Below are 14,230 nucleotides of genomic sequence, written 5' to 3'. Positions count from 1 at the left end.
ATCGCGAGACCCCGTCTCTACAGAAAAAAAAAAAAAAAAAAAAAACCTAAAAATTGGCCGGGTGTGGTGGCGCGTGTCTGTGGTCCCAGCTACTCAGGAGGCTGAGGTGGGAGGATCGCTTGAGGGCAGGAGCTCGAGGCTGCAGTGAGCCGCGATGGCGTTACTGCACTCCAGCCTGGGCGTGCAGATCCGAGCGAGACCTTGTCTCTAACGGAAAAGAGAGAGAGAGAGAGAGAGAGAGAGAGAGAGAGAGAGAGAAAGGAAAACAAGGAAGGAAGGAAGGAAGGAAAGAAGGAAAGAAAGAAGGAAGGAAGGAAGGAAGGAAGGCAGGCAGGCAGGCAGGCAGGCAGGCAGACCCAGCGAGGTAGACAATTTTCCCTAGATCCTGTGGCCGCCAGACCACGAGGCAGGCGCTGTGCGTCGTTAAAAGAATAGCAGGTGGTGGCGCGCAGCCCCGCCAGGAGACGCCCGGCGAGGAAACCAGGAGATGGAAGAGACAGTGAGAAGGGGGGCCAGGCTGTGCGTCCCCGCCCGATGCCCCACTCCTCGCCGACGGGCGCCGGGCACCTGCGGGAAGGGCGGGAGAATCGCCGCTCCTTCCCCGCCGCGCCCTCTCCGCCCTCTCCCCGCCTCCTTTTCGGGCGTCCCGAGGCCTCTCCCCAACCGACAACCGAGACCCCGCAGGCCACGCAGCCCTGGCGCCGAGGCCCCCCGACGGCGGAGGCGCCCGCGGGTCTCCTACAGCCAAGGTAAGGCAGGAATCTCCCGGACCGGGCCGCGGACCCCCGGGCTTTCCGGAAGCGCAGTGTGCGGGTGGCATCACCGTACCCGGAGCCCCTGCGCGCCCCGGACATCCCCACCCCGAGGGACCCCCTACGGAGGCGACCCGGTGGCCGAGGTGAGCGCTCCGGCAGCAGCGACTGGGAGGGGTGTCCACCCCATCCCCGGTGCGGGCCGGGACGCGCGGGTCTGGAACTCGGGGTTCAGACTCCCCGCGACTCGGACCACGCGGCTGAGCGCGCCCAGGGCCGCGTGCCCCCGCCCCGCGGCCATGCTGGCAGCAGTGGTGGCCGCGCAGCTCGGCGACCGCAGGCGTGGGCGGGGGCTGGGGAGCGGCCCTCCGCGGTCCCTACCGCCCGAGGCCAGGGCCCGGGGACTTTTATTGTGACAAGGCGGGCGCCCGGCTCTGCTTAGTCATGGTGACCTGCGCGCGCTCCGCGCCTCCCCCACGCGCAGCGATGGAGGCGCCGAGGCTCGGCAGTGGAGGCGGAGCCGGAGCGCGGCCATGGCGGGGTGAGTGAGGCGGGATGTGCCCGGGCTGCGGGCATCGCGGGCCGCGAGCGCCCCTGCGGTCGTGCCCGGAGACCAGGAAACCGGGCGCCCGGCTCAGGGAGCCTCCGAGTTCCCCGCCAGGACTCGGAGGGCCAGGAGGGCGAGGCCTGGGTCCAATCTTTTTGTTGGACGGCGCAACTCTCGGGGTGGCCCGGGAGCGGCGGAAACCGAGCGAGAGAACCCGGAGGCGCGGAGCAGACGGAGGCCCGGGGGCTCCGAGGCGTTGGGGGGCTCAATCTGCGTTCTGGGATTGGCAGCCGAGACGCCGCGGCGGGGTCACTTCCTCGCCTCTCTGGGCCTGGTGGCGGCTCAGGAGGGGCATGCGCAGTCGCCCACTTGTCGCTTTGTAGGGTGGGGGAAGTGCCTGGTGCCTAAGGGGCATCGTTGACCGATTGGCCAAAGACCAAGACGCAAGCCCAGGGCCTTGGCACCGGAGGGGGGGCCGAGTGGCACCCAGGGAGGGTGGAGAAGGCCGCTCTGGCAGGCACGGTGGCACGGGCATTTAGCCAACCACCCGTGTACTGACCCCTGCGCAGTGCCAGGCCCCAGGCGGGAGGCACAGGAGAGGGTTGGCCCGACGCCAACCTACATAGGGTTCCCTGCCATTTGAGGCGCTGGGGCCGGGGACGAGAGACAGTCGATCAACAGACAAGCAAAGGAGGTCATTTCAGTTCCTGACAAGCTCAGTGATGACAATAGAACAGGGAAGAGGGGACTCTGAGTGGAGCCCCAGAAAGAGGGGAGTGAGAACTTGCAGATCCACTTGTGGGGAACCACTTGGAGATCCCCCACTCCTTTCAAAACATAACTCATGTCTGCGCACAGCAGCCTATGCCTGTAATCCCAGCATTTTGGGAAGTCGAGGAGGGGGATCACTTGAGGCCAGGAGGTCGAGACCACCCTGGCCAATATGGTGAAACCCTATCTCTACTAAAAATACAAAAAATTAGCCCATCGTGGTGGCTGGTGCCTGTAATCCCAGCTGCTCAGGAGGCCAAGGTATGAGAATATCCTTTTTTTTTTTTTTTTTTTTTTGAGACCAAGTCTTGTTCTGTTGCCCAAGCTGGAATGCAGTGGCGCGATCTCTGCTCACTGCAAGCTCCGCCTCCCGGGTTCACACCATTCTCCTGCCTCAGCCTCCCGTGTAGCTGTGACTACAGGCGCCCACCGCCATGCCCGGCTAATTTTTTGTATTTTTTAGTAGAGACGAGGTTTCACCGTGTTAGCCAGGATGGTCTCCATCTCCTGACTTCGTGATCCGCTCACCTCAGCCTCCCAAAGTGCTGGGATTACAGGCGTGAGCCACCGCGCCGGGCTGAGAATATCTTGAACCTGGAAGGCAGAGGTTGCAGTGAGCCAAGATCACACCACTGTACTCCAGCCTGGGCAACAGAGCGAGACTCTGTCTCGAAAAACAAAACACAAAACACATAACTCATCTCCTGGCCCTCCAGGCTCCAGGGGTTTCCATGAAACCCTTCCTTAAGTCCTTAGCTCTCACTGCACTCCTTCTCAATTCTCCAGATTGACTGTCTCAGCCTCTGAGCCACTGCACTTGCTATTTCCTCTGCCTGGAAAACTACTCCACAGCCTCCCACTTTATGATAATTTTCATCCTTGTCTCAGCTCTAACCTCACCTTCTCAAAGAAGCTTGGCCTGTCAGATTTTTTAAAAACTGCACCCAGGGCCAGGCACAGTGGCTTACGCCTGTAATGCCAGCACTTTGGGAGGCCAAGGCGGGCGGATCACTTGAGGTCAGGAGTTTGAGACCAGCCTGGCCAACATGGTGAAACCCAGTCTCTACTAAAAATACAAAAACTAGCTGGGCGTGGTGGCGGGCGCCTGTAGTCCTAGCTACTCGGGAGGCTGAGGCAGGAGGATCGCTTGAACCCGGGAGGCAGAGGTTGCAGTGAGCCAAGATCGAGCCACTGCACTCCAGCCTGGGTGACAGAGTGAGACTCCATCTCAAAAAAAAAAAAAAAAACTGCACCTGATTCTCACATTGTCACAATGCTGTTGTAATTGTCTTCATGAAGCTGATTTTCCAGGTCTTGCTTATTTTAGTTTATGATTGTTCCTCCCCGCAGGTGTCAGCTCCAGCAGGTAGGATTTTTGTGTGTTTTGCTCACTGCTGTGTCTTCAGCACCCAGATCAGTGCCTGGCATACAGTAGGTGCCCAACAAATGGTGAGGCGAATGAAGGAATGAGCCCGACATGCTCTAGAAAGGGAAAGGCCACCAGATTACTGAAACAGAGTGATCAAAGGGAAGAGGTGGCAGGGGCTAATTGCGTAGGGCTTTGCAGGCTGTTGAGGAGTTCAGTTTTACTAGGTACTGTGGGAGGCGTTGGAGGATCCAGAGCAGGGGAGAGACATGACCTCATCTATGTTTTAAGATGGGCTCTTGGGCTGGTCAGGTCAGGGGGGTGTTTGCAAATTTGCAAATGGACTCTGCTTCACCTACTCTGCAGGAAAACTGACCTAGGAATTGCTTTATCTTACAAAAGGAGACCCTGCAGGTGCTGGCCCAGCCCCAACCCGTGCCCCCTGCCCTGTGCTCTCTCCCCTCCAGGCCCCTGAGTGCCAGAGGTGGTGGTGTTGCTTATCTTCTGGAACCCCATGCAGCCAGATCCCAAGCCTAGCAGGGCTGGGGCCTGCAGCCGATTCCTGCCCCTGCGGTCACAGTGCCCTGAGGGGTCAGGGGACGCGGTGATGTATGCCTCCACTGAGTGCAAGGCGGAGGTGACGCCCTCCCAGCATGGCAACCGCACCTTCAGCTATACCCTGGAGGATCATACCAAACAGGCCTTCGGCATCATGAACGAGTTGCGGCTCAGCCAGCAGCTGTGTGACGTCACACTGCAGGTCAAGTACCAGGACGCGCCTGCCGCCCAGTTCATGGCCCACAAGGTGGTGCTAGCCTCATCCAGCCCCGTTTTCAAGGCCATGTTCACCAATGGGCTGCGGGAGCAGGGCATGGAGGTGGTGTCCATTGAGGGTATCCACCCCAAGGTCATGGAACGCCTCATCGAATTCGCCTACACGGCCTCCATCTCCATGGGCGAGAAGTGTGTCCTTCACGTCATGAACGGCGCTGTCATGTACCAGATCGACAGCGTTGTCCGTGCCTGCAGTGACTTCCTAGTGCAGCAGCTGGACCCCAGCAATGCCATCGGCATCGCCAACTTCGCCGAGCAGATTGGCTGTGTGGAGTTGCACCAGCGTGCCCGGGAGTATATCTACATGCATTTCGGGGAGGTGAGCGGGGAGGTGGGGCTGGGGGCAGTGTCAGGAGAAGGACCAGGGATGGATGAGTGCTCATCACTGTCTCCCCTTGAGATGTGAAGGCAGGAACCTGGAGAAAAAGGAGGTTCTGGGCTGGGCATGGTGGTGTAGTCCCCACAGTTTGGGGGGCCTAGGTGGGGGGATTGCTTGAAGCCAAAAGTTCAAGACCAACCCGGGCAACATAATGAGACCCTGTCTCTAAATAAACAAACAAATAAACAAAAAACAACTGGGGGCCGGGCGCAGTGGCTCAAGCCTGTAATCTCAGCACTTTGGGAGGCCGAGGCGGGCGGATCACCTGAGAATGGGAGTTTGAGACCAGACTGACCAACATGGAGAAACCCCGTCTCTACTACAAATACAAAAAAATTAGCCGGGTATGGTGGTGCATGCCTGTAATGTCAGCTACTCGGGAGGCTGAGGCAGGAGAATCGCTTGAACCCAGGAGGCGGAGGTTGCTGTGAGCCAAGATCGCACCGTTGCACTCCAGCCTGGGCAACAAGAGCGAAACTCAGTCTAAAAAAAAAAAAAAAAAAAAAAACTGAGGCCAGCCGTGGTGGCTCACGCCTGTAATCCCAGCATTTTGGGAGGCTGAGGTGGGTGGATCAGCTGAGGTAAGGAGTTTGAGACCAGCCTGGCCAACATAGCGAAAACCCATCTCTACTAAAAATATAAAAATTCGCCAGGCCTGGTGGTGCGCGCCTGTAGTCCCAGCTGCTCAGGAGGCTGAGGCAGGAGAATCACTTGAACCCGAGAGGCGGAGGTTGCAGTGAGCCGAGATCAAGCCACTGCACTCCAGCCTGCACGACAGAGCGAGACTCAGTTTCAAAAAAAAAAAAAAAACATTAAAAAACAACTGGGGTTCTGAGTTCCTTGTCTACGCATGTGGGGACACTGGTGAATAGCTGGGGAAGGTGAGGTCTTCATGTGTCTCCGGGCTCCCTAGTTTCTCTGGGGTCAAAGGTGGGGACAGAGTGCAGTGAAAAGCAGGCAAATCCTGGGGCAGCCCAGCCTTTCGGACAGTCAGCAAATGTTTATTGGACACCCGTGACAGGCTGCAAGCTGTAAGCCTGAACCTTAGTCATGTTTTCTTTGGTCCACGCAATGTCTTTACCATTTTTGGTTTCATTTTCGTTTCTCTGAAGGAAATTATCTATAGAAATTGATAAGAGAGGGCAGGGCCCGGTGGCTCACGCCTGTAATCCCAGCACTTTGGGAGGCTGAGGCGGGTGGATCACCTGAGGTCAGGAGTTTGAGACCAGCCTGACCCAATGTGGTGAAATCCCATCTCTATTAAAAATACAAAAAAAACTAGCCAGATGTGGTGGCATATGTGGTGGCATAGTCCCTGCTACTTGAGAGGCTGAGACAGGAGAATCGCTTGAACCGGGGAGGTGGAGGTTGCAGTGAGCCGAGATCGCACCATTGCACTCCAGCCTGGGTGACAGAGCGAGACTCTATCTCAAAAAAAAAAAAAGCCCTGGCGCAGTGGCTCCCGCCTATAATCCCAGCACTTTGGTGACGCCCCGCCTCTACTAAAAAAAAATTAGCCGGGCGTAGTGGCGGGCGCCTGTAGTCCCAGCTACTCCAGCTACTCGGGAGACTGAGGCAGGAGAATGGTGTAAACCTGGGAGGCGGAGCTTGCGGTGAGCAGAGATTGCGCCACTGCACTCCAGCCTGGGCGACAGAGCGAGACTCCATCTCAAAAAAAAAAAAAAAAGATTTTAAGACCAGCCCTGGGTGCGGTGGCTCATGCCTATAATTCCAGCACTTTGGAAGGCGAGGGGAGTGGACCACTTGAGGTCAGGAGTTCTAGACCAGCCTGGCCAATATGGTGAAACCCAGTCTCTACCATAAAAATATGAAAATTGGCTGTGCATGGTGGCACACACCTGTATCCCCAGCGACTCAGGAAGCTCAGGTGGGAAGATCATTTGAGCCCAGGAGTTCAAGGCTGCAGTGAGCTATGATCGTGCACTCCAGCCTAGGTGACAGAGCCTGTCTCAAAAGCAAAAACAGTCCAGGTCCGGTGGCTCACACCTGTAATCCCAGCACTTAGGGGAGGCTGAGATGGATGAATCACCTAAAGTCAAGAGTTCAAGACCAGCCTGGCCAACGTGAAGAAACCCCATCTCTACTAAATACAAAAATTCCAGCTTGGCCAACATAGTGAAACCCCGTCTCTACTAGAAGTAAATACAAAAAAAATTAGCCACTGTGGAGGCACACCCCCGTAATCTCAGCTACTTGGGAGGCTGAGACAGGAGAATCACTTGAACCCTGGAGGCGGAGGTTGCAGTGAACCAAGATCTCACCACTGCACTCCAGCTTGGGCAACAGGGTAAGACCCCATATCAAAATAAATAAATAAAATAAAAAATTAACTGGGCATGGTGGTGGGCGCCTGTAATGCCAACTACTTGAGAGGCTGATGCAGGAGAATCGCTTGAACCTGGGAGGCGGAGGTTGCAGTGAGCCTAGATCACACCACTGCACTCCAGCCTGGGTGACAGAGTGAGACTCCGTCTCAAAAAACAAACCAAAACCAAAACCAAATGATACCCCAGGATACACGATCTATTGAGTCTCTGCCCCATTTCCCTGAGTCCTAATGACATACCTGGCGCATAGTATTAACCTTTTTTTTTTTTTTTTTTTTTGAGACGGAGTTTTGCTCTGTCGCCCAGGCTGGAGTGCAGTGGTGCAATATCGGCTCACTGCAGCCTCCACTTCCTGCCTCCCGGGTTCAAGCGATTCTTCTGCTTCAGCCTCCCGAGTAGCTGGGAGGCACCCGTGTGCCACGACACCCAGGTAATTTTTATATTTTTAGTAGAGATGGAGTTTCACCATATTGGCCAGGCTGATCTCTCAACTCCTGACCTCGTGATCCGCCAGCCTCGGCCTCCCAAAGTGCTGGCATTACAGGCGTGAGCCACCGCGCCCGGCAGTATTAACTCATTTAGTCATCACAGTGTATGCGGTTCCTATTATTTGAATCTCCATTTAGCAGATGAGGAAGCTGAGACTGTCAGCCGCAGTGGTGAGTTACTCATTATCCCTGTCCTGCTTGGTGAGGTGTGGGGGCGACTCGGGAGTCAGCCCGTCCCACTGTCGCCCACTGCAGGTGGCCAAGCAAGAGGAGTTCTTCAACCTATCCCACTGCCAACTGGTGACCCTCATCAGCCGTGACGACCTGAACGTGCGCTGCGAGTCCGAGGTCTTCCACGCCTGCATCAACTGGGTCAAGTACGACTGCGAACAGCGACGGTTCTATGTCCAGGCGCTGCTGCGGGCCGTGCGCTGCCACTCGTTGACGCCGAACTTTCTGCAGATGCAGCTGCAGAAGTGTGAGATCCTGCAGTCCGACTCCCGCTGCAAGGACTACCTGGTCAAGATCTTCGAGGAGCTCACCCTGCACAAGCCCACGCAGGTGATGCCCTGCCGGGCGCCCAAGGTGGGCCGCCTGATCTACACCGCGGGCGGCTACTTCCGACAGTCGCTCAGCTACCTGGAGGCTTACAACCCCAGTGACGGCACCTGGCTCCGGTTGGCGGACCTGCAGGTGCCACGGAGCGGCCTGGCTGGCTGCGTGGTGGGCGGGCTGTTGTACGCCGTGGGCGGCAGGAACAACTCCCCCGACGGAAACACCGACTCCAGCGCCCTGGACTGTTACAATCCTATGACCAATCAGTGGTCGCCCTGCGCCCCCATGAGCGTGCCGCGCAACCGCATCGGGGTGGGGGTCATCGATGGGCACATCTATGCAGTCGGCGGCTCCCACGGCTGCATCCACCACAACAGTGTGGAGAGGTGAGTGGCAGGTCCTGGGCGTGGGCTCTGAGGGTCCTACTCCTGGCAAGTCCCAAGACACTGAAGTCTGGGGATTCTTCCTGAGGCTGCTTCCTCTCCCTGTCTTCAGGGAGTGGAGGCCTCAGGATGAAGCTAAGCTCCTTGGAGAGTTCTAGTCCGTGACCTTGGATTCTGTGCCTGGAGCTGGGAAATGCTTAGGGGACTGTCACAAACCCATATGGTTCCTTTGTGCAGATTTGGAAAAAGTTCCATCAGTTTGAAATTGTTGGGTACGTGTGGTGGCCCATACCCGGAATCCAGGACTTTGGGAGGCTCAGGTGGGAGAATTGCTTGAGTCCAGGAGACTAGCCTGGGCAATAGAGTAAGACCCTGTCTCTCTTGCTCTGCTGCCCAGGCTGGAGTGCACTGGTGCCATCTTGGGTCACTGCAACCTCACCTCCTAGTGATTCTCCTGCCTCAGCCCACGGAGTAACTGGGACTATAGGTGCCTTCCATCACGCCTGGCTAATTTTTTTTTTTTTTTTTTTGTAGAGATGGGGTTTCACCATGTTGGCCAGGCTGGTCTCGAACTCCTGACCACTAGAGATTCCCCCACCTCAGCCTCCCAAAGTGCGGGGATTACAGACGTGAGCCACTGTGCCGGACCTCAAGGACTATTTGAGCATTAAAGAGTGATGCTGAATCTGTGATTTCTCCTTTCTAAGATGTTATCTTGTCATCTGTGAAGTGGGGGATATGGCTGAGCCACTAGAGGTTTATCAGATGTGTTTTTTTTTTTTGTTGTTGTTGTTGTTGTTGTTGATTTTGAGATGGACTTGCTCTGTTGCCCTGTTGCTCAGGCTGGAGTGAAGTGGCGCCATCTCTGCTCACTGCAAGCTCCGCCCCCGGGGTTCACGCCATTCTCCTGCCTCAGCCTCCGGAGTAGCTGGGACTACAGGCGCGGGCCAACACACCCGGCTAATTTTTTTGTATTTTTGGTAGAGACGGGGTTTCACCGTGTTGGCCAGGATGGTCTCCATCTCCTGACCTCGCTATCCGCCCACCTCGGCCTCCCAAAGTGCTGGAATTACAGGCGTGAGCCACCGTGCCCGGCCATCAGATGTGTTTTTGAACTTGAGCAATTGATGGCGAGGATGCTCAGTTTCCTCATTTGGAAAATGGAGTTGCTGATACCTCAGTCCTTGGAGAATGACTGCAAGCACTAGAGTTCTAGTGGAGGTGGGCACAGTGGTGTGCACCTCTAGTCCCAGCTACTCAGGAGGCTGAGCCAGGAGGGTTCCTTGAGCTCAAGAGTTTGAAGCTGCAGGCTGGGCGTGGTGGCTCATGCCTGTAATCCCAGCCCTTTGGAAAGCTGAGGCAGCCTCAGCTTTCCAAAGGCAGATCACTTGAGGTCAGTTATTAGAGACCAGCCTGGCCAACATGGAGAAACCCAATTTCTACTAAAAATTTCTTCTAAAAAAGAAATTAGCCAGGCATGGTGGCAGGTGCCTGTTATCCCAGCTACTTGTGAGGCTGAGGCTGGATAACTGATTGAACCCAGGAGGCGGAGGTTGCAGTGAGCCATGCTCTCACCATTGCACTCCACGTCAAAAAAGAAAAAGTTTGAAACTTCGGTGAGCTGTGATTGTGCCACTGCACTCCAGCCTGGACAACAGAGCAAGACCCTGTCTCTTTTTTTGTTTTTTTTTGTTTTTTTTTTTTTGAGATGGAGTCTCTCTCTGTCGCCTAGGCTGGAGTGCAGTGGCACGATCTCAGCTCACTGCAACCTACACCCCCCAGGTTCAAATGATTATCTCACCTCAGCGTCCCGAGTAGCTGGGATTACAGGCACCTGCCATCACACTCAGCTAATTTTTGTATTTTTAATAGAGACAAGGTTTTACCATATTGGCCAGGCTGGTCTTAAACTCCTGACCTCAGGTGATCCACCCTCCTCGGCCTCCCAAAGTGCTGGGATTACAGACACGTGCCACTGCGCCTGATGACCCTCTTTAAAGGAAGAAAAAACGGGAAAAAAGGGGTATCAGGCCCTTAAGTATTCCACGAAGGTCAGCTATAATGGCCATTGTCCCCATTTTTCTTATGCCCTTGCAGGTATGAGCCAGAGCGGGATGAGTGGCACTTGGTGGCCCCAATGCTGACACGAAGGATCGGGGTGGGCGTGGCCGTCCTCAATCGTCTGCTTTATGCCGTGGGGGGCTTTGACGGGACAAACCGCCTTAATTCAGCTGAGCGTTACTACCCAGAGAGGAACGAGTGGCGAATGATCACAGCAATGAACACCATCCGAAGCGGGGCAGGTGGGTGGGGACGGTAGTGAGGGGAGCATCCAGGAACACCCCCACCATCCTGGGTTACCCTGAGCCAGGCCTGGGAGAGACCCCCTGTTGCAACCCTCACCCTGGGATAACCACAGAAGCACTGGATTCTGATAGAGTCCAAGCTTCTCTCTCTCCATGCTTCATTTCTGAGGGTGAGAAGGGAGAGGAGAGAGGAAAGGTCTCCCTCAAGGAGGTGATGGCTGGGGCTCCCAAAGCCAGTCCTCCAGAGTCACCTTCTCTGCACGGTGCCCTTTAGGCGTCTGCGTCCTGCACAACTGCATCTATGCTGCCGGGGGCTATGATGGTCAGGACCAGCTGAACAGCGTGGAGCGTTATGACGTGGAAACAGAGACGTGGACTTTCGTAGCCCCCATGAAGCACCGGCGAAGTGCCCTGGGGATCACTGTCCACCAGGGGAGAATCTACGTCCTTGGTGAGGCCCTGGGGGCGGGGAAGAGTCCTGACTAGCCCCATCTCTTGTGGACTGTGGCTGCCTTTGCTTTTTTGCTTTCCTTTTTTTTTTTTTTTCTTAGAAACAGGGTCTCGCTCTGTCGCCCAGGCTGAGTGCAGTGGTGTGATCACAGCTTGCTGGAGCCTCAACCTCCTGGGCTCCAGCCATCCTCCTGCCTCAGCTTCCCAAGTAGCAGGGACCACACACACGCACCACCACACCCGGCTAATGTTTGTTTTTTTGAGATGGAGTCTTGCAATGTTGCCCAGGCTGGGGTGCAATGGCATGATCTCAGCTCACTGCAACCTCCGCCTCCTGGAGGTTCAAGCAATTCTCCTGTCTTAGCCTCCTGAGTAGCTGGGACTATAGGTGTGTGCCACCGCACCTGGCTAATTTTTTGTATTTTAGTAGAGATGGGGTTTCACCATGTTAGCCAGGCTGGTCTCGAACTCCTGACCTCGTGATCCACCCGCCTCAGCCTTCCAAAGTGCTGGGATTATAGGCGTGAGCCACCGCGCTGGGGCTTTTTCTTTTTTTGAGAATCGTTTCAAGCGATTCTCCCCCCTCAGCCTCCCATGTAGCTGATATTACAGGTGCCCACCACTATGCCCTGCTAATTTTTATATTTTAGTAGAGATGGGGTTTCACCATGCTGGTCAGGCTGGTCTTGAACTCCTGACCTCAGGTGATCTGCCCACATCAGCCTCCCAAAGTGCTGGGATTACAGGTGTGAGCCACCACACTCGGCTTAATGTTATTTATGTATTTATTTATTTTTGAAACAGAGTCTGGCTCTGTCGCTCAGGCTGGAGTGCAGTGGCGCACTCTCGGCTCACTGCAAGCTCTACCTCCCAGGTTCATGCCATTCTCCTGGCTCAGCCTCCCGAGTAGCTGGGATTATAGGCACCTGCCACCACGCCCGGCTAATTTTTTTTTTTTTTTTGTATTTTTAGTAGAGATGGGGTTTCACCATGTTAGCCAGGATGGTCTCAATCTCCTGACCTTGTGATCCGCCCACCTCGGCCTCCCAAAGTGCTGGGATTACAGGCGTGAGCCACAGCACCCGGCTGTTTTTATTTATTTTTATTTTATTTTTTTGAGACAGAGTTTTGCTCGTGTTGCCCAGGCTGGAATGCAATGGCGTGATCTCGGCTCACTGCAACCTCTGCCTTCCAGGTTCCAGTGATTCTCCTGTCTCAGCCTCCCTAGTAGCTGGAACTACAGGCACGCACCACCACGCCTGGCTAAATTTTTATGTTTTTTTTGGTAGAGATGGGGTTTCACCATGTTGCCCAGGCTGGTCTCAAATTCCTGGACTCAAGTGATCCACCCACCTCAGTCTCCCAAAGTGCTAGGTTTACAGGCGTGAGCTACCGCGCCTGGCCTTTTTTTTTTTTTTTTTTTCTTCAGTAAGAGACTGAGTTTTGCTATGTTGCCCAGGCTGTCCTCGAACTCCTGGCCTCAAGCGATCCTCCCGCCTCAGCCCTGCAAAGTGCTAGGATTATAGGCGTGAGCCACCACGCCCGGCCTGCTTTTTTTTTTTTTTTTTTTTTTTTGAGACGGAGTCTCGCTGTGTCACCCAGGCTGGAGTGCAGTGGCGCGATCTCGGCTCACTGCAAGCTCCGCCTCCCGGGTTTATGCCATTCTCCTGCCTCAGCCTCCGAGTAGCTAGGACTACAGGCGCCCGCCACCACGCCCGGCTAGTTTTTTGTATTTTTAGTAGAGATGGGGTTTCACCATGTTAGCCAGGATGGTCTCGATCTCCTGACCTCGTGATCCACCCGCCTCGGCCTCCCAAAGTGCTGGGATTACAGGGTTGAGCCACCGCGCCCGGCCCCGGCCTGCTTTTGCATCTCACAGCTGCTTCTCCTTCTTTCTGTCCCCTGCTCTTGGATGTGGTGTGACAGGTGGTGACCGTCCCTTCTGTTCTTCCTGCAGGAGGCTATGATGGTCACACGTTCCTGGACAGTGTGGAGTGTTACGACCCAGATACAGACACCTGGAGCGAGGTGACCCGAATGACATCGGGCCGGAGCGGAGTGGGCGTGGCTGTCACCATGGAGCCCTGCCGGAAGCAGATCGACCAGCAGAACTGTACCTGTTGAGGCACTTTTGTTTCTTGGGCGAAAATACAGTCCAATGGGGAGTATCATTGTTTTTGTACAAAAACCAGGACTAAAAGAAAAAAGACAGCACTGCAAATAACCCATCTTCCGGGAAGGGAGGCCGCGATGCCTCAGTGTTAAAATGACATCTCAAAAAGAAGTCCAAAGCGGGAATCATGTGCCTCTCAGCGGAGCCCCAGGAGTGTCCAAGACAGCCTGGCTGGGAAAGGGGGTGTGGAAAGAGCAGGCTTCCAGGAGAGAGGCCCCCAAACCCTCTGGCCCGGTAGTAGGCCTGGGTCCCACCCACCCAGCCAGCCACGCCGGCAGCCCTCACCTTGTGATTTGTTCTTGGATACCTGGGAGGGGGCCAATGGGGGCCTCAGGCGGAGGCCCCCTCTGGAAATGTGGTTCCCAGGGATGGGCCTGTACATAGAAGCCACCGGATGGCACTTCCCCACCGGATGGACAGTTATTTTGTTGATAAGTAACCCTGTAATTTTCCAAGGAAAATAAAGAACAGACTAACTAGTGTCTTTCACCCTGGCTCTGGGCTGGAGGTCTGAAACCCGGGGCCAGAAAGGGCTCTTCTCCTGAAACACACTCCTCTTTGACTTAGGGCTGGTATTTGAAACCGTTTTGTAATCTTTGCCCATCGCATTTTGATATGTAGGGCATCTTTCTCCCCATAGGCAAGCCACATAGCTGTCCTTCAGTTTCAGCTGCCTTGGAAGACAAGGAGCTAATTCCTAGTCACATCTCCCAGGGCTCCCCAAGCTCATTTTTTTTTTCTTTTATTTTGAGACAGAGTTTTGCTCTTGTTGCGCAGGCTGGAGTACAATAGCGTGATCTCAGCTCACAGCAACCTCTGCCTCCTGGGTTCAAGTGATTCTCCTGCCTCAACCTCCCGAGTAGCTGGGATTACAGGCG

At 55.3% G+C, this 14,230-nt stretch overlaps 1 protein-coding gene across 3 annotated transcripts; it reads left to right on the top strand.

Annotated features, from left to right (window-relative positions):
* Positions 1–354: 354 nt before the first annotated feature.
* KEAP1 (kelch like ECH associated protein 1) lies at positions 355–13,841 on the top strand. 3 transcript variants are annotated; one of them, XM_025366167.1, is made up of 6 exons: positions 355–749; positions 3,904–4,589; positions 7,741–8,426; positions 10,521–10,726; positions 11,004–11,180; positions 13,137–13,841. In XM_025366167.1, exons 2-6 carry the CDS (start codon positions 3,951–3,953, stop codon positions 13,301–13,303), a joined length of 1,875 nt encoding a protein of 624 aa, XP_025221952.1. In that variant the 5' UTR covers positions 355–749; positions 3,904–3,950; the 3' UTR covers positions 13,304–13,841. The 3 variants fall into 3 exon arrangements, with proteins under 3 accessions (XP_025221952.1, XP_025221951.1, XP_025221953.1); XM_025366166.1 differs by lacking the exon at positions 355–749 and adding an exon at positions 1,096–1,293; XM_025366168.1 differs by lacking the exon at positions 355–749 and having other exon boundaries at positions 3,321–4,589.
* Positions 13,842–14,230: the final 389 nt, after the last annotated feature.

The sequence above is a fragment of the Theropithecus gelada genome, chromosome 19 (genome assembly GCF_003255815.1).
Source record: "Theropithecus gelada isolate Dixy chromosome 19, Tgel_1.0, whole genome shotgun sequence".
NCBI classification, from domain to species: Eukaryota; Metazoa; Chordata; class Mammalia; order Primates; family Cercopithecidae; genus Theropithecus; species Theropithecus gelada.
The sequence above is the reverse complement of the archived record's forward strand: the minus strand, read 5'-3'. Positions and strand labels throughout refer to the sequence as shown.